Consider the following 24992-nt stretch of genomic DNA (forward strand, 5'->3'; position numbering starts at 1 on the left):
GTTAACAATGTTATGGTCGCTAGGTATAGGGATCTGTGTTAGTCACTTTTAAATTATTTGAATGGTGCTGTTTTAGATTAAGCTATTGCAACACAGTTAATTATTGCATCCATATAAAAATCCAATCATGTTGATCATTTCTTGATCCCAAAAGATCATCAGGAATAAAATATTGTGGTCAAGTTTGATATAAAAATGTAGAGCAAGCTTTATCACATTCCAAGAAAATCAGAAAATCTACTGAAAGAATCTATATTGTTGTTTCATCCAGTAATTACTTTTACCCAACACTCAGAGAAAGTAGCCCTAACTCAGCTCTCATAAGAGCTGCTGGTGACCCACTGATAATGCCAAAATTCTTTCAGGAATAGGTTTTGGAACCATTCTTAGATGGCCAATATATCTCCCCCCCCCCAGTCCCATATTTCTGCTCTATATAGCAGGCAGGAAATCACCTTACTATTAAAGAGTTTGATGGCTGGCTCTACCAAGTGACCTCCTTTGATAAAAAGAATTTAACTTTGGCCCCCAAACTTCTCAGTGTTGATGCTTGCATAGCAAATAAATTTCTTTCCAGAAAAGTGTTTTGGTGAAAGTTATTCCAAGGTATTTGTAAGAGCTAGATTCAATTGGTGCACCCAGAATATTCCATACAGATTTTTTGGCACATCCTGAACACCATCACTTTGATTTTTGGATAATTTATATTTAATTTTTCCTCTTTGCAGAATAATCCCAGCTTGTCCAACCATTTCAACTGCATAGAGCAATATAGACACCTTTGAGTGGCCTACAGATGGAGACATGAAATCTGGACTATCTAGTTTGGATGCTAATTCATTTATATACAGATTGAACAATAAGGAGGCCAGCACACAACCTTGTTTCATGTCCCTTTGGACAGCTATTTCATTGAGCTGGAATTCCCTACCTTGACTCTTACCATGATCTTTAGATGGATACTAAACAGGATTAGCCCCCATGTTCAGGAGTTTCTGACAAAGACTTTGCTTGTCCAGGGAGTCAAATGTTGTGGTGAAATCAAGAAATTCTGTATATAGCACCCTCATGGGGCCTTCCATGGCCAATGAGGCGAGACAGTACAGGGTCTAGCAATGTTCAGTTGTTGAGTACCCTCTTTAAAAGCCTATTTGACACAGCTATAATGTGTTGTTTGCCTCCACCCATTTCTCAAGTTTAAGTTTCAGGAATTACCCATAACATTTGGGCAAGAGGCTGATTATATAGTTAACCGGGGTTATTTTTATCACCGTTTTTTTGGATGGGAACAATAACACTCATCCACCCCTGAGAAATGTTGCCAGTATCACTGATTTGAGAGAACAGTCTGGAAAGCACAGGGGCCCACCACTCAGAGAAAGCTTAACAGTATTTGGGCAGAATCCAATCTTCTCCAGGGGATTTAATAGACGGGATTGACAAAATCAGTGCTTTGATCTCATTTACAGACACCACAGACCATAAAGCAACAAGGTAAATGGCTCTTGGGCCCCAGCATTCATTATGCCATTTCTGAATATCTCTTAAGTAATGGTCCTGTGAATTTAATTGAAGCAAAATGGGGGGGGGGGTGTTAATGCCTTAGAGATTAAACACAGAAATCTCCAGTGGATGATCATTCCCATTACCCCGTACCAATGTAACTAAGCTAAAAAGAAGTATTTTTAAGTAGGTCAACAAGGAGTCCTGTCCTAAACATGATAGCGATCTCTTATCCCAGCGTGAATAAGACAAAACTGAGAAAATAAAATTGTACCATTGTTCCTTCTTAACCTGTGTTTCTGTATCTGAAGATTAGTGAAACCTATTCCACTTCAGATTTCAAAAAAGGAGGGAAACATTTCCAGCAAAGATTCAAGAGCAATCTCTTGAAAGATGAAAAGCACTATATAACTGTACTGAGGAAAATATATTATTAGGGAGCAGAGAAGTTAATGACATGCTTCTATCCACTCAGGTCATCTTAATAGAATTTCCCTCCCAAGAACCAAAAGGGAAGTAGGTTGGCTGTCATTGAAGTTGTGGTCCCTTTATATAGGGACAGAGAGCCAAATTTTGAGCTAGATGAACTTCAGTAACAGCAGTGGTATATGGAAGGAGAGTGTACTGTTCCTTCTTCCTTGTCTGATTGTAGTGTAGTGTGTTTTTGACCATATTAGGTATAGGCAGTCCATAATGGTCCATCCCTTTTATATTTCCCCAACATCATTAATTGTTGTGTGTTGCTCCCATCCCACCACCTCTCCACACCCCAACATCCATGCCATTTATTTTCTCCACTACAGAATTGAATAGGTTAAATCTCTACTCCTCCATCAAATGCAAATGAAACACCAACAGTACATTCATAGGGGAGTTGCCACAGTTAATTATGTGAACAAAATGGTAAACATGCCAAACTTTAAAAACTTTTAAAAGAAGATCATTTAGAAGGCTTCTGGATATCATTACTATGAAGTGGGACAGTGATAGGTTTAGGAACAGTCAGTTTGCATTTATGTCCGTTTTGCAGCCCAGACTGAGGTAATTTAGTGTTCATAATATTATTGCAGCTATAGCCTGCCTGTGCTTAGGGAAGATTAGATCTGATACTGGCAGCGGCTGTAAATCATTGCTACTGAGACTGGCATTTGTAGCAAACAAAAATCTGTAAGTACCCTGCAAACACATGCCAGTTCAGGATGGCTTGATGCCAGCATCCCTCTGGTGAACTGTTTCCATTTAAGAAAATGTGAAATTATCACACCTAAGGATTATAACATATTAACACTTTTTAAGTGCTTCACTCATTAATTTACTTAATTCACCCTTTAATGCAGCACATTCAGGTATGTCTTTAGAAGAATGACTCCTGCAGCTTTGAACTATAGAAACCCCACAACTAGTTTTATAAGGTGACACTAAGCCCAGGCTCACTCTCACCCTTGACAAAAGTATGTGGATATAAAGGGAGTTGATGGGATGAACTGTGTGATCATCCAGAGCCATTGCATAGAAGATATTCATATTTTTTTCTACAAGTCATTGCTCTAGCTCATAATAGCATGAGAAAAAGGTCCTTCTGAGTCTGATTAGTAGACAGCAACCAATCAGGTGCATTGGAGGGCCAACATCCAGAAGATGGTGGTCAAGGCTTTCTCTGATGTTGCCTCCTAATACCAACATTCAGCAGTCTGCTAAAGACCATCGCTGTGTCCACTTGCAGTAAATGCCACAATACAAAGAACTGGAGAAAGTATTTCCTTTTGTCTCACCTCAATATGTTGCCCATTAACTTCATTGTGTGCCCCAAGTTCTAGAGTTATGGGAAATGATGAGTAGTTGTGCATTGAGTTATGCAAGTTTCTCAGAGATTATATCTATGCTAAGGATAAGGATGGACATGAAGCATTAACTGGGTTTGTGGCTGAAGAATTAACTGGATCAACCCAATAAGTTTGTTCACGAACTGTACTAGTTGGTGATTTGTGGCCCCACAGACTCTGTTGAAAAACTGACCTTGTGCCCTGCTGGCGATCAATAGGAGCAAGGCTCAGAGATTATTTCTGTATTTGCTTTTTCATCTCCTTGGCAAGGGAGAGAACAAAGAAAACAGCTGAGCTCTCAGCATTAACATGGAGATCCCATATCCGGCTTGTTCTCCAACACCTGCATTGGTTACCATTCGAATTCCAAATCAGGCTTAAGGTTTTGATAATTACCTTCAAGGCCATACATGATCTGGGCCCAGTGTATTTGAGAGACTGCCTCTCTGCCTATGCCCCTCAAAGGACTCTGCGCTCCACCACCTCCAACCAGCTAGTGATCCCTGACCTCAACCAGGGCCAGAGCCTTCTCTGTCCTGGCCCCCACCTGGTGGAACAAGCTCCCAGAGGAAATCAGAGCCCTAATGGAATGAAAACAGTTCCACAGGGCCTGCAAAAGGGAGCTCCTCCACCAGGCATTTTATTGTGGTCAACCAAAATTAAACAGCATCTACTGGGCCACCGAGCCTCCCTTCCTTGAACCCATATGACAGATTTGACCAATCATAGGGGCCATTTCGCACGGCTTCAAAATAGCACAATGGTTGCTAATTGAAAACGCTACTAATTTGCCTTAATGCACGACGTCGCAGACAATCTGCAACACTCCTGAAACCAATCAGCAAAAAGCGCTTCGTTGTAGCGCTTTCAGGGGAATCCAGAAAAGTGGATTCACCCTCCGGATAGCGATACACTCCTGCAACCAATCTGCAACACTAGCGCTAAAGACCTGTGCGTTACCATTGTTGCGGGTTCTTCAAAGTCCCTCCTCCTGAGCCTGTCCTCCAAACTTCCGGCGAAGCGATCGCCATTTTTTTTTCTCCGAGCGAGCGGGGATAAACGCACCAGCGAGCCTCTTTCTGTTTAGAGGCTTCCCTGGCTTCAGTCCTTCACCTTTAGTCACTAAGCACAAACCACATAAAAGCCCGTTTGCTGAAATAAAGTCCCTTTATTTTTTACACATTAATTCAGCCGAAAATCGGGCCCGTGAGAGGGGGGGGGATTTTTTTTTTATCACTCGAGGCAGCGTGCCAACGATCATACAATCAAACGACAGCTCACATTAGGCAGCTGGATGGGTCTCTCCGTTGCAACGAATCTACCTAGATTCGTTGCTATGGGTCTGTTTTTTTTTTTTAAACCTTTCTTAAAGGGAAAGGGGCTGTTTGGGAGCATGCTAACGGCTGCCCATTGGCTGCTTGACGGCCAGGGGCGGGACGAGCTTGGCAATAGCGCTTCCTTTCTAGCGATTTCTGCCGAGACCGGAAGCCTGTGGGAAACGCTAAAAAACGCAACTGATTCCACTACAAAGGCAGGTATGCATAACAACGAATTCTACTATTTTAAATGGCGATTTTTCATTCCGCAAACAATTTGCAACAAAGATCCCCGTGCGAAAAGGCCCTAGGTCTGTTAGATTGTTTACTCTGAACATTTTTGCACATGGAGAATGTAGCATGCCAGCCACCTCCAGATGACGTCGCCTACCTCCGGTGGTCAACTCGCGATACCCGCCATTTTTAACCCATGACAGGGGGAATCCCAAAAAGTGGATTCACTCCCCAGAAAAACATGATCCCCCAGCAAACAACCCAGCCACAAACCGCAGGAAAGATGTTTTGGAGGGGGAAACACACTTTAGCCTATGCTCTGCCCCTGCCCTCCTCCCTCCATTCAATGCCTAGCAACAGTGGCAGATTCTCCCCCTCCCCCAGCCATGTCAAACAGCATAATCCTACATCCATGCAGCCTTCCCATTCTCTTTGGTCTGCAGACCCCCATCCCATCTGCTGCTTCCTGTGTCCCTATGGGGGACCTTTTACAGCTGTGCACACCATCCACTCCAGATTTCTGCATCCCTACAATGCAGCCAGGGTGGTATGGTTCCACTGCATAGGCAGGCAGGGGAGAGGATGTTATTTGCACAAACAATACAATCCCACCTTCATACAAATTTTTTTAAATTCTCCATTTGGCCCTGTGCTGCCAAAAAGTGCCAGAATACTGAGTAGGGCATTTTTTTTTGTCCCTGCTGGGACACCATAGGAAGGGGAGGGGCTGTGTTCCCTTCCCACAGGGCAATGGGCCTAAAGCGTGCCAGGCCCAGGATGGGTTGGCGCTGACATTGTGTGGAAACAGGGATAAGCCCCGCTGCCATACAAGAGCCAGCCTGGCCCTTTTCACCTGCGCAGAATCAGTTTAAGTGGATATAATCACATGCTCACCTTTACCTGTGTTGAACACAATGTTCATTACTCAAAGCAAACATAAATAAAAATCAAATGTACACTATACAATATACATAGATTGCATGTATGTTCATGGATGGACTAAAAGTATTTTGTGTGCATGTAAGAAGAATAAAAAATCCAATATTTTTTAAATATCAAAAGTAGGGTGTCTCATTAGGGGCCTTATATCACAAATTGAACCTTTCCTGAAATTCTCACTTCTTTTCTGATGCATGAATTGTCGTTCATTAGAAGCAATTCAAAGAACTTGTTTCCACTCAGGTAGATGTCAGAAAGAAATCAGTTGACATCAACATTGTTCCTAGTCTCATTCAACATCCAGTCAGCTTTACTGACACATGATACAACAGAAGCTACTCAGAGGTAAGCCCTGAAGTGGATTGGAGGATTTGCTTTAATGGTTATTTTCTGGGTCTCAAAGTTGCATCTGTCTAGGAAATCTATATAACTTTTAAAAACAAATATCTCAGGAGGCAAATGCATGAGATGCAATATGATAAGATGAGGCTGTACTAGTTGTAATTCCCTGCTTATGTAGATTGGTGCAAACAGGCAGTGTAGAGCTCTCCATACCATCCGCCACCCTGCAATCCCTATCTCCCAGTACATTCCCCCAGCCTCTTTGTCATTCAGAAATTCTTAGGGAAGAGAGCCAACTTGCTGTAGTGGTTAGGAGTACAGACTTCTAATCTGGCATGCCAGGTTCGATTCTGCGCTCCCCCACATGCAGCCAGCTGGGTGACCTTGGGCTTGCCACAGCACTGATAAAACTGTTCTGACCGGGCAGTGATATCAGGGCTCTCTCAGCCTCACCCACCTCACAGGGTGTCTGTTGTGGGGAGAGGAATGGGAAGGCGACTGTAAGCCGCTTTGAGACTCCTTCGAGTAGAGAAAAGTGGCATATAAGAACCAACTCTTCTTCTTCTTCTTCCTCTTCTTCTTCTTCTTCTTCTTCTTCTTCTTCTTCTTCTTCTGGATTATAAAGCAGAAAAGGGAGGAAGTTGTTTGTTTAATTTTTTAAAAATGTATTAGTTATTTTCTCCTGTCCTTCCCCCATTCAGAACCAACCCCCCTGTGATGTTGGCTAAGGTCACTGAATGAGTTTGGTGGCAGAGTGAGGCTCATACCACTACATTACAGTTGGTCACCTGGGTACAGCTGTTCTCAATCAAATTTCCCTTTGCTTTTAAAACTGAATCCCCCCCCCCCTCCAAACACTCACTCTGTACGTGATCCAGGCAGTTCCATACTGAAGCACGTCGGATCTGTTCCAATTACATTTTCTTTGGCCCTGAGCATCTCATTTGAAGTACAGGAGAGGGGGGAGGATACTATGTGCCATTGTGCTATAGCAGAGAATGCTGCACTGCCACCCCACCCCCCAATTCCTACTGGATCACACTCTTTTCTTCCCGAGCATGTGTCAATATGCAGCACAACAGACTGGGGGAAGCTCAATAAATAAGTATGACATGAGGTTTAGCACAATAACAGCAAGGGAGAAGGCAGGGCACTTCAATTAATAATGGAGCATAGAGATCCTGATAGAGCTGTTCTTTAATAACGTTTAAAAGAGCTACAAGGAGCCCTGAGAGAGGCTTTACAGATAACTGCAGTGGGCATTTTGCCCAGCTCTGCCCCAGAGGCACAGCTCCTCCGGCAGAGTAAGTTCAAAATTGAAATGGAAATTGCTTTCTTTGACTAGAATGGGTATCTTTTGAAGCAAGGCTTCAGCCAGCCTAGATGCTGGGAGCGGGGAAAGTGCCCAAGTACCCTTGAATCTTGAGAAAAGAAGCAAACAACAGCGCAGTCCTGTGCAGAGCCTACAGCCCATTGATCTCAATTGGTTTAGACCACCATTAACTCTGCATGGGACTGTTCTACAAATTTCCTCTTTAGAATTTTTTTCTGTGTTCTTCCTAATGGAGAGTGAATCTGCCCGACAGGTACAGTAATGAAGGATAAGTTTGTCCTAGCATTTCTTGTTGAAGATCTTGTTTGAAACTAGAGGGGTGCTGTAAAGAAACTGATTCCTAACCACTCACATACCCTTATAATTTTAGTATAATTTTATATAGTCAAATTGCTGTGATGAATGAAAGTGGGCTGAAAATGTAAAAAACAGGCAAATTGCTGTACCCATTCAACATGGCAAGCAAATACATGCTTTGATAGGGTCCTGCATACTGCATTCTCCTGGTATGGGAGGTAAGAGCCCCCCAACCCCAAGTGTTATGAAAAAAAATTGTAATCAAAAGGGTAATGATTTGAGGTGCAGGGGAGTTCATCGTAGTTGCAAGGGCTCACTGATTATCCTTCCCGAACAGAATAGGGTTGAACGTACAGTATGTATGCTGTTAAAGGTAAAGGTATCCCCTGTGCAAGCACCGGGTCATGTCTGACCCTTGGGGTGACGCCCTCCAGCTTTTTCATGGCAGACTCAATACGGACTGGTTTGCCAGTGCCTTCCCCAGTCATTACCGTTTTAAACCCCCCCCCCCCCCAGCAAGCTGGGTCCTCATTTTACCAACCTCGGAAGGATGGAAGGCTGAGTCAACCTTGAGCCAGCTGCTGGGATCAAACTCCCAGCCTCATGGGCAGAGCTTTCAAACTGCATGTCTGCTGCCTTACCACTCTGCGTCACAAGAGGCTCTCTCTGGCCCCATACAGTTTCATTTTATCCCCATTTTATTTCTGCGCACATTTTTGTGTCTTTACCTTTCTCCCCTCCTTCCACCTCCTGGATGGGGACATTTCTTTTTAAATAACTTTTACAGTCCCGTCATGCATAATGTGCCTGTTAAATTTCTTTTCCCCACCCACCCCTAGCCACCTCCAGTCCACTTTTTAATTAACCCCACACAAGACAAGTGGATTTGGGTTTTTTTTTTGGGGGGGGTGCTATTTGTTTGTTTTAGCCTCATGGGCAAAGCTTTCATGACTGCTGCCTTATCACTCTGTGCCACAAGAGGCTCACAAATGCTGATAGTGTTGTTAATTATTACAGTTTTTGAAATATTAAGTTTGAAGTAGTTGAATATTCTTGCCTGACTGTAGTCCTGGCTGTCAGATTCAACGATGCCTAGCTTGATCCAGTCCTGTCTTTTCTTTTGCAGGAGACTTTGAGGTATGCTTGTTTGTGTGTGTGCGTGTGTGTCAGAACCTAATATTGTCAGATTCAGCATATATTTGTGTGTTGTTATACAAGAGAGATTAATAGAGCATTAATAGAGGAGCAGCTCTGCAGCATGAGAACATGATAGAATACCACCATTTGAATTTATGAATGAGATTCCAATCATATCCTACCTAGGTCATTTTATGTGCTGGAGTTTTGCAAACAAATCCCATTATTTGTGCCCTGCTGTTAACATATCACCCTGTGTCACCAAGAGTGGTGTTTTCTTGTTCCTGCTGTGCTGCCAGTTAGACTCATAAATATACTGGAGCTTTCTTTCTTCCTGGATCTCTATGCACGGCACCCTCAGCTTGAACACAAAATAGATATAAACTCTCTTGGTTAGCATCCATTTGAGAAAAAAGGTACGTCATTTACATACACAACTTTTTGGCTAGCATGATATATTGCTTTATATACAAACAAAAACCCTATTATTGATAATAGTACCAAACGCATGGTAGCTTTGATGGCCTGAAAGCAAAAGAGTTTCAACCAGTGAATTACAACCCAGGTGCTCCACCATATATGTTTCTGTCCAGAAACTATAAAATGGGTTGTAGGGAAAATATATAGGTTAGAGCCAGACTAGATGGTTCTGCAGGTTCAAGACTAGATGGTTCTGCAAGTTCAAGAATGTCTGTCCATCCCCTTCCTGTAGTAACTAGGGATGCCAGCCCCTAGATGGGACCAGAGTTCCTTTGGAATTATAGTTTATCTCCAATTCTCCAGAGATTTACCAACCTGGATCTGGCAACCATACCTTTCATCCCCCTACTGGTGATTGGGGGAGGGGGGAACTGGCAACCTTAGTGATAACTGAGGTTATCAGTCAGCAAAAATATCAGTCAGTCAAAATGTTATTGGTTTTGGCCATCACAGCTGAGCAGATAAAACACACAAATAAAACATGGACAAAGAACAGCAAATAACAAAGCTGTAATGTTAAAAACACATCAAGGTTTATTAAAACAAATTAGCAGCTTCTTTGTGAAGATGTCTCAGTTATTAAGTGCAACTTTAATCCAGATTTTCTTGTCCTCCAACACAAATTGTGTTACTTTACAAGAGAGACATGAGACATTAGAGTGGTTTCCTGCTTACAAATGTGGGATCATAAATCTCGCGTTTGCAGGTCTCCTCATGGGGCAACTCCTCGCACATTTTTCCTCTGCCCCATTGTGACTTTTTGCCTCCTGATGAGGCTGCAAGGGAAAGCAACTTCTTCCTCCACTTTTTGGCTTGTCAATCACAGCAAGCCACCAATCACAACACAGTAATAGTCTCATGCACTAAAACTCCCCCCCCCCGGCCTGAATTTTTTTTTTTAAAGGCACTTCCACATTGCTATGTATTTTTTAATAGAAATCAACATTGCCACACAGCTGTGGAGAAATGCCAGAACGATACAGCATCCCCCCCCCCTTTCTGGAATTCGTGTTCTTTTTCACAGACATGCACAAGGAGAGGAGGTCCTTCAACTATGTGGGAATAACACAATAACTTCATCTAGCCTCAGATAATGGATGATGAGCTGTCATATTTTGCATCAAATGTAGTTTCTACATCATCTTCAGTGGACACTGCAGTGTGTTACTGTAATGTTGTCTCAATTTTGTTGAAGCATGGATCATCATGGCCATATCAGTCATCTTCAAATAGGGGTTCAGCTTGTAAGCCATGTCTTATCTAGATGCAGCTGGGCAAGAAGTATTTTTCACTTCATGATCTGTTTGTGTGAATGTTATGTGTGTGAAAGTTACCATGCAATGAAAAAGCCATGCAGTTGGATAGTAAGGCCTGATATTTGATGTGACTGTCTTAATTGCAAAGAAAGACTTGTGGTAAAGCAGTGTCAGAAGAAGGGAACACTGAAAGCTGCAGGATCATGCTCTGTTCAGTTTTTTTTAAGAACCATGTAGGATTTATTATGTTCCTCTTCATTCACCAGTAGCAAGCTAGTGACTGCAGTTCTGAATGCCTGAACAAGGAACAAGCTTTTACTTCTCAATGCTTTATGCAAACAATGTTATAAAACAGAGAACAAGTCTAAATGCTAATAAGTTCTTGCAATTGATTGGTTGCATTTGATTATCAGTTCAGAAATGTGCCATGATAAACAGCAGACAGTGAATCTCACTGGATTTGACTAATGATAGTGCCACTTCAGTATCCTGGTTTCTGTCTTCCCCCTCAGGCTTTTTTGCCTTCCCAATTCATTACATTTCACCTGAGTAGCTATTCTATGACCTGCTAAGGTCAGTGAGATACCTGCCATTAGAACAAGCAATGAATAGAATGAAAACCATATTCTTAATTAATGCATGCTGACTGTCTCAGTAGCTTTCGAAAATTCTTGTTTTGAAGAATGTAGGAAGTCAGTATTTTGAAATATTAGTAATGAAGTATGGATAACAAATATTTGTATGCCCAGGAACCATTCCATTTTCCAGACAGCAAGCATGTTTTGTCTGGACAACTGATATCCTTGCTAGACTTCTCTTGCTCTGTAATAAAAATTGACACTCTCTATCATTCATAGCTTCACAGTTAAGGAGCATGTGTGTTGAGAAATTTTAAAAACAACAACATTGAATTCCATGATGGATATAGAATTGATATGTAGCAGATAAAATTTCTTCAAGGGTAGACCTTTGCACTCCACCTGTGATGCTATGCTGAATAAAAGTAATATCCCAAATCATTCAGCTGGAGGAAAGACAACAAGGAATTTACTAAATGTTATGTTTAGCATGATTTTGCTACAGATTTCAGTTCATTTATGTTTTTTATCCTCCGTGTGCATTAATGACAGATTCTCATGATATTGTATCTGAGGAAGCATGCATACACACAAAAGCTCATATACTTTGAATAAAACTTTGTAGTCTTAAAGGCGTCACTGTACTGTAAATTTGTTTCATTAATAACAGAGACATTTATGTTGACAACACAGTGAAAGAATCTTGACAATATAATTCATATGGCTGTACATGTGTGGTATTTGAATTTGTGTGCATTGATAGAAAATAAAACAAAATCTTCATGCATTCAATGCATAGAAGCACATGAAGAATGTTTTCTTTGCAGTGTTTTACTAAGCCATTCATCTAGGATTGCTAAGTCCATTGGCACTGCCAGCAGGGAATAGGGGATCAGTATGGAGCACACAAAATTATGAGCAAAAAAAGAGAAAGAAAATACAAAATTCATCATGTTAACAATAACCCATAATTATTCGTACAAACACCCTATTTTATTACTGTCCATAAGAATTCTAACATGAAACATCCGTGATCCAACCATAGTTCTGCTATACAGACAGGCCTCCAGTTAACAGCCAGTTTCAATAAACCTTCATCAGCATCATGAAACACATATATGCATGCATACATACATACTACATACACACACACACACACACACATTAGGGGCAAAGCCTGTTGCACCCAGAAATACAATAGGTATTTGCACATACACCTGCACTGTGACTTTCCTGGATTCTGGCTTTCCTTCCCCTGCTCCATGCTCAATTTTGAGATACAGTGTAGTGAAGTGGTTAAAGAGTAGCAGACTCTAACCTTAAGAGGGCAATTTGCACTGCTTGACCCTAACTGCCTTTTAAATATTGCCACATGAGAGAAGAGTAAGCTTATAAACCTGCTCTGTAGCATGCCAGCTTTCACCAAGTAAGGTTTCTCTGACTGATCAGTGCTGACATGTAGTAGTGAGGAAAGTGTCAAAACTCAAATTCCAATTAAGAGATCTAAGCCAAGATCTTGAGAACATTTCACTGAGAACATTGAGAAACGCCTATTGGATGGCAGGCAGATTTTTGTCCGCCTGTAGAGACTTATGGATCCAGTTGGTTTCTGGAAAGCTCTGTAGGACCCGATGCCTCCTGGTGTCTCACTGATGGCCTTGATGGAGGACTGGCAGTCTCACCTGTCAGCCGCTATAGACAAGATTGCCCCTTGACGTCCTCTCCTCCCATGTCTCAAACAATCCCCTTGGTATATGGGCATGCTCCAGGAGAAGAAAAGGGAAGGGAGATGACTAGAGCGGGTGTGACAGAAAACTTGTGACAAAGCAGCAAGAACATCTTATTGCACATTTATGAGGTCACATGAGATGGCAGTGAAAGTGGCAAAATGTGAGCTTTTTGCCACAGAAATCACGTCCGCAAGCTCTCACTCATCCCAGTTGTTTAGGGTAGTTCAGTCTCCTAGCACCCTCGAGGAGGAGCATCAAAATTTTAGTCAGTTGGAACTTGGTTGTGATGCATTAGCAAGCTACATGTGGATAAAGTCTTGTTGCTCCACCACAACCTTTCCGCCAAATAGGGTTGGGTGCTTCAGGGAGTGTGTGCCATCCGGCAAGCCATCACCAATGTCTCCCCCCCCCCCCATGCCATGGCACTGGCTGCTTCAGGCAGGAACAGCCACTTCAGACACCAAAGCGCCCAACCCTACCACCACGGGTAATACAGTAAATGGAGGCCTGCTGGAGGACTCGAGGAAACTTCGGCTCTTGATCCATATCTGTCAGGCTTCTATCCTGGCCATAGGGTGGAGACAGTGCTGGTCAACATGTTGGATGACCTCAACTCCTCCAAGACAAAGGTCCTGTGTCTGGAAGGTAAGGGGTCAAGCTAGGAAGCACACTTACCCATCCTAGCAGGAACACAACTTACAACTGTCCCCCAGGCCAGGAATTTGGGCGTGACCATTGATGCCTCACTAACCATGGAGGCACAGATCAGGAAGGTAGCTGGCCAGGCATTTTTCCATCTTTGCCAAGCTCAGCTACTAGTGTCCTACCTATCCCCTGGCCACAGTGTTCCATGCAAAGTCACCTCCAGAATAGAGTTCTGTAACTCACTCTAGTCGGGCCTACACTTGTCCTTGACCCAGAGACTCCAGCTGGTACAAAATGCAGCTGCTATGGTCCTCACAAGACCCTTCCTCCGAACAGACAATCGGAGGGACCAGATTGGTCCCTCTGATTCCCAGCTCCAGCAACTGTGTGCCGCGCGCAGCGCAGTTGCTCCCTTAGCCGCTGGCCTGGCGCGTTGGAGGCGCTGGCCTGGTGCGTTGGAGCCGCAACAGGCCGCCGCCCCAACGAGCCCCTGGCAGTCGCGCAGAGCGCGGCTGCAGGGGCTTCCCCGCTACAAGCCTGCCCGACTGCCTGACGGAGCGGCCTGCGCACCTGGCCAACGGCCCGCCGGACGAACAGGTAAGCTGCCGCGGCCCTCCTCTCTCCTTTCTCCTTCCCCCTTATCGCCTTTCAAGGCCCATTTTTAGAAATGGGCTTTGAAACTAGTAATAATAATAATAATAATAATGGAATCTTCAGAACAATTCTCTCTCTCACACACACACAGAACATTTCTCACATTCTAAATAACTTTTGACCTCAAGTGCAGGCTCTTTACCTCTATTAGTAGATTCTTGAACCATCATAAAATAAACTGTCAGTATCTGGAAAGAGTCCTAGTCTCCTCTTTGCATTGATAGAACATGTAGATAAAGTAGATAATTTATAAATGCAATCCTTCATAATTTCTCCTTGTTTCCAATCCACCGGAGTTCTTTGCTTGGCTCATGTATTCCTCTTCACCAGGCAAGGAGTAAAATTGTCCTCCATTCTAAATTATAATTGAACTAGGGGCAAAGCCCGTTGTCTCCAAGAATACAACGGGCGCTAGAGCTTGGCAGTGGGAAGAGGAAGGGGAGGAGTTGTCCAGTCTGTAAGGGCATGGGGTTGTCATGTGTGTTGTGTGGGAGGTTGTGGTGGCGTGGCGGCAAATGAGGCCATGGGTGTGGAGATATGGGTGTCAAGAACCTGTGGTGTGGAATGTTCGTTGAATGTGGGAGAGGACTGACCTTTGGGAATTGTGGCATAGTGGTTACAGATGAGCTTTCCAGAGCCATGTCCTCAGATATGTGAAGGGAAAATCAGACTGGAGACTCTTCTTAGGGGAAGATTACATGGCAACCAATTCCCCCCAGTTCTGCATCATTTCCCTTCTTGTGTGAATTAGGCCACATTCACCAAAATGCCCCTCTGCCCTAATACACATGGGGTAGTCACAGTACACAGGTGTCCACCCTGTTCCTTCTGTCTCCCATATTTTCACTGTTGGTAAAATGTTATGTGCCCACATGCTTCTTTCATGGTTGCTCCTTAGAAGAACGGATTTTTGTACCCTATTGCTTACTACCCAAAGAAGTCTCAAAGCGGTTTACAAACACCTTTTCCATTTGTCTCTCCACAATAGTCAACCTGTGAGGTATGTAGGGTTGTGAGAGATCTGAGAGAACTGGGAATGGGCCGCAGTGACCCAGCAGGCCTCAGGTGTCTCAAAGCATTTTCCAATCGTCTTCCCCTTCTCTCCCCATAGCAGACTCCCCATGAGGGAGGTGGGGTAGCGAGCCTCACAGGGAAGTTGGCAACCCTAAGAGGAAGACTGTCTGTGCACAGCAGTCTTGACCTTAGTAAGGTTTTTAATACTGTTTTTTTATTTGCCAGGCCAAGGTTATTTGCCAATTACTATTTCAGTTACTATGTGTCTCCAGACATTTACTTGTTCTCTATTTAGTTTCAGGCTGTAAATATTTATTTAGATCTTCCTGCACTTTCCAGACTCACAGGACTGATGCCTGTCTGTGCCCCAGAATACAAACAGTTGCTGATAAGGGCTGGCCATAACCCATAGGCCAGGAGGGACACTCCTGCACCACTCCCTACCAACTGCAGGCAAAAATGGCTCATTTGAAGGCTGGACTCTGAGGCATTGTACGATTTCCAACCCAGGGGTAGCCAATTTACAGGTGTGGCCTGGAGAGCTCCTGGAATTACAGCTCACCTGCAGAGTATAAAGATCATCTCCCCAGGCAGAAAGGGCTACTTTGGACAGGGTTGTGGTAGAGAAGAAACATTTAAGGCGTCCCACACAGGTTGTTGTTGAATTGAAAGACTTGAGGCCTACTGCACAGGGTTGCTGTACAGATGAAACAGGAGCCAAAAAAACAGTTTCATCTGCAGAATAGCGCTGTGCAGTGGCCTCAAATCTGCAGAGAGTTGCAAAGAAGAAAGACACACGGCTTGGCTGTGTCTAACCCCCGGCCAGAGCAGTATTTTAAGTGAGAAGGGCTTTTCTGTGACCTCCCTGTCAGGCAACTGTTTGGCAGAAGGGGAAATTCCTCCCCCCCTCAAAAGGAAGGCCCTCAGGCTCCCCTGCGTTGCTCTTGGAAAGGCCTCCTCCCCTCAGGGCCTGTCAGAGGCTCCTTCGCAGCAGGCCTGAAGGGGGGGAGGGGGAGCACTCAGCAGCCTCCTGCCAGCTCTGTCAGGGTTCTGAGGCAATTTGCAGTTGGACATGACAGTTAGGACAGACTTGGGGCAAAAAGGGCTGACGCAGCCTGTCCAAGCCTCTGTTCTCATCCCCCTTGGCAGCCCTGCTGACCTCCTCTCCCTTTGGTGGTCAGGAGCAGACTGGCAGCCATACTTGGCTGGGTGAATGGAATTTTGGTCTGTCCTGGTGAGGGGTCAATAGGAAGGCACTTTTCGCGCCTCCCCATTGGCTGCTTGGCCCTGGATGGACACTCGGAGGGCCCAATCAGGAGCCGCTTCGCGGCTCCTAATTGGGTCCTCTGAGTTTTTATCCTGGACAGGGCCCGCCCTAACTCCTCCCCAGGTGGCCTTACTCTTTTATTTAATAGGACCCTGTCCTATTTAAAGATACTCACTAATATTTGGGTATGGCACTGGCCACACCCAAATTGAATAAGTGTCCAAATTCTAAAACTTGTAACCTGACCAACATAGCTCCATGGAGTCCATAAGACATATGACAATATTGTATCAAAGTACCCAATGTCACTGAGAAATAAGGCTAGTTGGCAAAAAGGTCTCTGTTCTCTGGAGTTCTTCAGGAATGTTAATTAGCCATTGCCAACCGCCAAAGAGAAGCAGAAGCATCCTAAAGGGGAGAGGAGCTAAGTAGTGGTTGCTCTAATAGTCTTGCTTTATACTGACAACATTGTATAAAATAACAGTTTTAAGATTGCACACATATCCCTTAATATCATACAAACAACAAATCAACAACAGCATACCAATCCGTTTGACAGATTAAAAGCAAACATAAAAATCCATTCTAGCCCTGTACTGTCCATATTTTAATTTTTTCTATTGTTTATGTGTGTAACTTGACAGTACGATTTTACTTGCGGGGAAGGAGTGAGTTTTGCATATTGGCTCCAAATAACAAGCAAATTATAAGAACAAGCAAACAGCAGAGAGATTTCAATTTATATTTTGCATTATGGACAAGGAAATATATAAAGACTACACACGCCTACACACACGGGGATACGGTATATGGTAAAGTGATTTACAATGATGCATCAGTTAATTCCAGCCTCTTTTCCACACATTTCTCTTAGCAGACTTTCAAAATTAGTACATCCCAATTTTCTTTAATGTAAATTTCACTTTTCATGGGGAGAAAATGATCTAGCGATATGGAATTATGTGAATTGCAGTCTCCATGCTGTTTGTGTTTATAATTTGGTATTTTCAGAGACTACTATTTCTTGTGTTGTCAGAATAACTAGCAATTTCTGTTGTCAGAAGACAATAGGGTTGTATATTAGAAAGTTGAGAATGCAGGTAGGGTTGATTTCCTACTAATTTCAATCGAATCTGACTATAGGTTTCTAGATTTTTAAAACACCCTAATATTCCTTTTATAAACATCTCCCTCCAACATATATTCAGCTTATATAATAACAATAATTGGCAGGCTCTTTTTTTAGCAGGTAGTCATTGTTTATACACCAGTAAAGAATAGAGTTGTGCAATTCACTCTGAATTGCTCCAAAGTAGACCCGCTTCAGAGACAGATTGCTCCATTTCCATCCAGGGCAAAGGGGCAGGAGAGGGAGGGAGACCAATGGCTGGCCTTCCTGCAGGAGACCAGCCAATCATTGCAATGCATTTGCTTCTGTAAATTATTATTGTTATTGTTATTGTTATTGTTATTTGGATTTATTTCCATCCATTCCCAAATGGCTCCCAAATGTAAATGCATTACAATGCTGATGTCTTGGAACTTGCAAAAGCTTGCTTGCTGCAACAACAACAAAGATAGGTGGGGGAAGAGGCTGGGGGGAAGTTAGCCAATAGGAAGGCAGGGAAGAGCCTCCTGGAACTTCCCTGAAAGTCTGGAGGCTGTAACCTAAACCTCCCCCAAGCCACAGAAAAGGCGGAAACCTCAAAAATCCCATTAAAGTCAATGGTGGTTGCTTTTGTTGGTTGCTGACAATGCAACCACATCACTTCTGGCATAGAGAACTGATGTCATTGTAGTGAAATAGGATGGGCAAAACCTTTATGGTAAAGATGGAGCGGTGGGAACACATTGCAGTCAAAAATTCAGGATTTCTCAAAAATATGAATCTGAATAAAGTTGGTAAAATGCGGTATGGATCCTAATTCTGTCAAGTGGCTCAACAACTGGTTGACAAATCGTACCCAGAGGGTACTTGTTAATGGTTCAGCATCTTCTTGGAAAAGAGTGACAAGTGGGGTACCCCAAGGATCTGTCCTGGGGCCTGTGTTGTTCAACATATTTATAAATGATTTTGATGAGGGATTAGAGGGGATACTTTTTAAATTTGCAGATGATACTAAACTGGGAGGGGTAGCAAACACAACTGAAGACAGCAACAGAATACAGGATGGTCTTGATAGGCTCAAGAAGTGGGCTAAACTGAATAAAATGAAGTTCAATAGGGACAAATGTAAAGTTCTGCATTTAGGTAGGAAAAACGAAATACAACAATATAAGATGTGGGAGACTTGTCTTGGCAGTAGCATGTGCGAAAAGGATCTAGGAATCTTAGTAGACCATACATTGAACATGAGTCAGCAGTGTGACTCAGTGGCTAAAAAGGCAAATGGGATTTTGGGGTGTATCAAACGGAGTATTGTGTCCAGATCACAGGAGGTGACGGTACAGCTGTACTCTGCTCTGGTTTGGCCTCACTTGGAGTACTGTGTTCAGTTTTGTGTTCAGTTGAAGAGGGATGTAGACAAACTGGAGCGTGTCCAGAGGAGGGCAACAAAGATGGTGAGGGGTTTGGAGACCAAGACGTATGAAGAAAGGTTGGGGGAGCTTGGCCTGTTTAGCCTGGAGAGGAGATGACTGAGAGGGGATTTCATAACCATCTTCAAGTATTTAAAAGGGTGCCACATAGAGGATGGAGCAGAGTTGTTCTTTCTTGCCCCAGAGGGACGGACCAGAACCAATGGGATGAAATTAATTCAAAAGAAATTCCATCTAAACATCAGGAAGAAATTCTTGACAGAGCTGTTTCTCAGTGGAACAGGCTTCCTCGGAAGGTGGTGGGTTATCCATCTTTGGAAATGTTTAAACAGAGGCTAGATAGCCATCTGACGGAGAGACTGATTCTGTGAAGGCTTAAGGGGGTAGCAGGTTACAGTGGATGAGCGATTGGGATGTGAGTGCCATTCACAGTGCAGGGGGTTGGACTAGATGACCCATGAAGTCATTTCCAAGTCTATGATTCTATGAATACAATATTGATATTAGGATCCAAGAGTTTTTGGAAATCTTTAAAAAAAATCAGACCCAGTAGACCCAAACCAAAATATACCAGTAAATAAAGAAGTGCACATCTCTATGGTGCTCTACATCAGTGGTCCCCAACCTTTTTATCACCGGGGACCACTCAACACTTGACAATTTTACTGAGGCCCACTGCCCTAACGCTCTCTGACTCTGGTTGCTATGGTAATGTTTAAACATCCCTTCAAAATAAGATACAGACATGCCACAACAATGAACATAAGGAACATTTTATTTTCATGGAAATTTTAACTCATGACAATGACAAATCAATGGGAACCCTGAGCTTGTTTCTCTGCAACGAGATAGTCCCACGTGCACCTGCCGGATCGTGGATGAAGTAAAGGGTCGGGGGGGGGGGGGGAGAAGGCGTCCTCAGGGCCCACCTCCAGTTAGTCGACAGACCACATGTGGTCCGCTGCCCACAGGTTGGGGATCGCTACTTTACATACCTTGACACTACAGACTTCTAATGCATACAATCCTAATGTTTTGTTATCTTCGTGAAACTAGCATACTATTGTGAAAAAGAAGGCAAACAAAAAGAACTGTATTCCTGAGTATTTAGGGATCTGAAGCAGTTAATGCTTTTAATAATACCAACTAGAAGTATGGTGACAAAACAAGGTATGAAAAACTTATGCAGCTTTTGCTTGTCAAACATAAAATTAAACAAGAGAGAGAATGACACAGAGAAAAGTTTTACATTAGAACATAGAGGGAATGCAAAGTATATGAAGAGTTTTAACTATATTGGTGACTTGAAGCTCTAACTAGAGACAGCATGATAAATCAGCCCTCACAGATCCTTTGATTTTAAGTGGGGGAAGGGACATATACCAGCTGGCCAATGTCTTTTAGTAGGCAAGTACTGATTAATAATTTTTGAGAAAGTAATACGGGGAATAAACACTTTTTCCTAAACTTTCCTAAATCTAAAACATTTTCTCTAGGTTGATAGAGAAATGAGTGAGTTATATTTCTTTGTTCTGCATTTGTTACGTCCTGTTTTTTCCAGGAGGTCCACAAGCCCCCCCCCCTTTTTGCAGCCAATGAAGAAGAAAGAAGTGAAAAAGCCAGTTTTAATCCTTCAAAATATCTCAGAACCTTTTACAAACCAAGGAATTCTTCATTTCATTTTATCAGAGCACAACCTGGTACAAGCATTCCTGTTTACTAGATTATGTGGCCACATTCTATATTTCAGGATGGGCCTGTTTTTCTTTAAGCCATGTATATACATGTATATGTATAGCTGAAAGCTTTCTTGACAGAAAAAAAAATGCAACCTTTTTTGTTCCTGGAAAACATCATTGCCCAAGTGTAAATTTATTTTCCAGATCTGTAAATGTTGCACAAACGGTTTGTAGATTAAGGCAGCTGAGAGGCTCATAAGAGGGCAAACGGTTTGGCACTAGATACCATAAACTGCAATCCAAGACCTCAGAAATGCATGCATGCCCCCCCCCCATAAACTGCAGCCGCCTTTCACATTTTTGTATGTATTGTGCCATTCCAGATGTTTGAGTCAAAAGTGTGATCTGTTTATACTTCCCTCAAGAGTTCCATCTGTTCTGGGCTATGGGCTGCTTTTGTTTTGTTTTTACACATACACTGTAGAGTTGGAACATTTCAGCAGCCTCATTCGCTCCACCTTCTTTACATGATAGTATCCTAACTAACTCTAGTGACCAGACTAAGAGAGAGGCAGAGAGAGATGTCCATGTTCACTTGCAAAGCAGAGCAAAGAGGAAGCTGCCCCAATGCAGGCACCTTCAATAGGAAAGAGAGGTGACCACACCAGACTAAAAGAGTCTGCCTCCTTGCTCACTCTGGCACTTTTCGATCACTGAAATGCTTTATCATTGAGATGCTGATTGAAAAAAATACATTCACACCAGGAAGAAGCTAAGAGAGCAGGAAACAGTTCTCAGAAAAACAAGCCAAGAAGTAGTGCAAGGAGATGCACAATATATAACAATATATAACTATGTATACCAAATAACTTGATTCACTCTTTTGGAGAATTGCTGCAATTTGTGGAAGAGAATCAAACATTCGATATAGTTTGAAATCAAAAGCAACAGGTACAAGCAAGAAACAGTAAGGTAAAGGTAAAGGTATCCCCTGTGCAAGCACCGAGTCATGTCTGACCCTTGGGGTGACGCCCTCCAGCGTTTTCATGGCAGACTCAATACGGGGTGGTTTGCCAGTGCCTTCCCCAGTCATGACCGTTTACCCCCCAGTAAGCTGGGTACTCATTTTACCGACCTCGGAAGGATGGAAGGCTGAGTCAACCTTGAGCCAGCTGCTGGGATTGAACTCCCAGCCTCATGGGCAAAGCTTTCAGACGGCTGCCTTACCACTCTGCGCCACAAGAGGCTCTAAGAAACAGTATGTGCAGCCTAATAAATTAGGACAGCAGTGGAGGCAGCACTGAATAGAGATTTAATGTCGGTGTTGTATCTGAAATGCGCAGTAATGGATTTAAACTACGAGTACAACGATATAGGCTAAATATCAGGAAAAAATGTTCACAGTCAGAGTAGTTCAGCAGTGGAAGAGGCTGCCTAAGGAGGTGGTGAGCCTCACTGGCAGTCTTCAAGCAAAGGTTGGATACACACTTTTCTTGGATGCTTTAGGATGCATTGGGCTGATCCGGCATTGAGCAGGGGGTTGGTCTAGATGGCCTGTATGGTAGCACCATAACATCAGTAAACGCCCTACCCGAAGGTGGACGGTTGCCTGGATAGGTTGGCTGAGGTGTGCGTAAGAATACTGCTGCTTGTCTTTTGTGGGTTATGTAGCTTTAATGGGGGTTTTAATAGGTCGTTGTTGAGAGTGGTAGCATAAAAATAAATAAATTATTTAGCATCCATAGAAACAATTAAAATGGACACCAGGAACTATTATTTCAAACATAAAAACTTTGCAGCAGCTGTGATCCGTGGAGGATTGTGCCTTGATTTGTAATTTACATACAAGTTGAAATTTGTTCAGTTCACCCCATTGTTGCTGTTTGCCATCCCACCTACATGATCTTTAACAGTGGGGATCGTCAACCCCTGGTCCGCCGCCCGGTATCGGGCTGTGAAGGCCGCGCCTGCCTCTCCCCCCCCCACAGTGAGAAATTTTCCAGGCCCCTGGGAAGCCATCCAGTTGCGGGGTGGGGGGGAAGCAGAGGGAGTGCTTCCCAAAGGTCTAGAAAGTACACTCAGTGCCTCTGTGAGACCCTGGGTGTGCTTGCCAGGCCCCCAGAAAGTCATCCAGCCACAGGGGCTGTGGGGGAGAGGGAGCACTTCCTGGGGGCCTGGCAAGCACACCCGGGGCTTTGCAGAGGCACTGGGTATGCTTGCCAGGCCCCCGGGAAGCACCCCCTCTCCTCCCTCGCCCTCAGCGTTTCCCGGTGGCCTGGAAAGCAGCCGGGAAGCTCGTGGGGAGGACCCTTAAAGCTAGTTATGTTATAAATTACCAGTCAGATTTTTTGAATAAGTGGTATTTCTCTATTTCATGTTTTGTAATGTATATATATGCCATGGTCTGGATAGTCCAGGTGAGTGCAATCTCATTAGATCTCAGAAGCTGAGTATGGTTGACAATGGCTAGTGCATATATGGATCAGAGATTTCCATGGAATACTAGGGTCATGATGTAGAGGCAGAAAATGGCAAACCACCTCTGAATGTCTCTTGCCTTGAAAACTCTGTGGAGTTGCCACAAATCAGCTGTAATTTCACAGCATTTTCTACCGCCACCAATGTATACATATATCAGCCAGAACAAGTTGAGTAGTTAATTTTCTTTTGTTTATTCTTTGATTTATTCGGTGCCACTCTCAGGCCAGGCTTTTATGGTGGCAACTTACAATTCAAGATAGAACTACAGTAAAATATATTAAAAGTCCCAGTTTTAAAACCATAAACTACAATGGCAGACATCATTCTTCATTCTTCTATCCAATCCTCCATCAGACCCCCTGTGTTAGGCAGTTGAGGATGTCCCCAGTGGTACCCAACCCCCGGTCCCGGGACTGGGACCAGTCCATGGATCAGCCGGTACTGGGCTGCGGCTCGGGTGGCGGGAAGTCAGGGGCTCTGGCGGGAAAGCAAGTGGAGCAGGGGCTCAGGTGGCAACGTTCCTTGGCAAAAAAACTACCCCCCCCCAGGTCTCAGTAAAATTGTCAAATATTGACCGGTCCCTGGTGATAAAAAGGTTGGGGACCATTGTCCTAGTCTATGTACAATCATAAATAAAGAAAAGGGGGGAAAGGGGAGCCAAGATCTTCCCAGTCCTAGCCCTGATCAAGCACCTGGTGGAAGAGCTCCATTTTACAGGCCCTCAACTTATCTAAGAGATCATTCCACAAAGTAGGGGCCAGGACTTAAAAGGCCCTGGCCCTGGTTGAGGGTAGATATACTTCACATGGGCTGGGAACCACCAGCCTATTAGTACCTGCAGAGCAGAGTGATCTGTGGGGAGCATAAGGAGATAAGGTGGTCCCTCAAGTATGTAGGGCCTAGACCACAAAGGTCCTTGAAGGTCAATATAAAAACCTTAAACTTGATCCAGAACACCGCCAGTAACCAATGTATCTGCCTCAGCACTGATTGAATGTGGACCCTCAATAACCAGTAAAGGGTATTGTTTATTCAATAATAATTTACCATATCTGCAAAGAACTTTTTAAACTAATTGAGAAGGAGAGCGAAATCCCCCCCCCCTTTAAAAACAGCAAACTTCTATACCAAGGATGGTCCAAGTGTAGTTTTCCAGATATCCATAGACTACAATTCCCATGGGAATTGTAGTCCATAGACATTTGGAGAGCCACAGTTGGGCTACCCTTGTTCTACGTCATACCACAACAAATAAGTTTTATGGGTCTGTATCAAAAATAGTTTATTATGCAGTAGGGGAGGCAGCTGCTTGAGAGAACAAGTTATATGAAATCTCATGGATCCTGTGAATTCATGGTGATGTTTTCTTCCCCCCCCCCCCTTTCCTCACTTCCTGTACTTTTTCATTAAATGAGCAAACTCCACAGAAACCTAAGGCATAGAATCATAGAGTTGGAAGGGATCCCCAGGGTCATCTAGTTCAACCCTTGCAAAATGCACAACTACCTGCCCACCCACAGTGACCCCAATTCCATGCCCAGATCATGCTCCCCTAAAAAAAATAAAAAATAAAAATTAAAAAAACAGAATCCCTGGCCAAAATTTCCTGAAGGAAATTCACCTTCCAACCCCAAAGTGATTATCGGCATTTCCCTGAGCATGCAAGAAATGGCCACAAGAGCCAAGCGCTGACCCAATATCTTCTGCCCACCCACTCACAATCTGCCTAAATTCACAGAATCAGCA

The 24992-nt window shown here is 43.5% G+C and overlaps 1 protein-coding gene across 4 annotated transcripts in view; it reads left to right on the forward strand.

Annotated features, from left to right (window-relative positions):
- The window catches only part of TAFA5 (TAFA chemokine like family member 5), a 373750-nt gene that overhangs the window by 337839 nt on the left and 10919 nt on the right, over positions 1-24992 (forward strand). For 2 of the 4 annotated variants that reach the window (XM_077338251.1, XM_077338255.1), the window contains exon 4: positions 6063-6160. The exons of 1 other annotated variant lie outside the window; for it this stretch is intronic. In XM_077338251.1, coding sequence (XP_077194366.1) covers positions 6063-6160 — 98 coding nt within the window. Of the gene's footprint in view, positions 1-6058; positions 6161-24992 lie in introns of all 4 variants that reach the window. One more of the 4 variants, XM_077338253.1, reaches the window with a different exon arrangement.

This window comes from Paroedura picta, chromosome 5 (genome assembly GCF_049243985.1).
Source record: "Paroedura picta isolate Pp20150507F chromosome 5, Ppicta_v3.0, whole genome shotgun sequence".
Lineage (NCBI taxonomy): Eukaryota > Metazoa > Chordata > Lepidosauria > Squamata > Gekkonidae > Paroedura > Paroedura picta.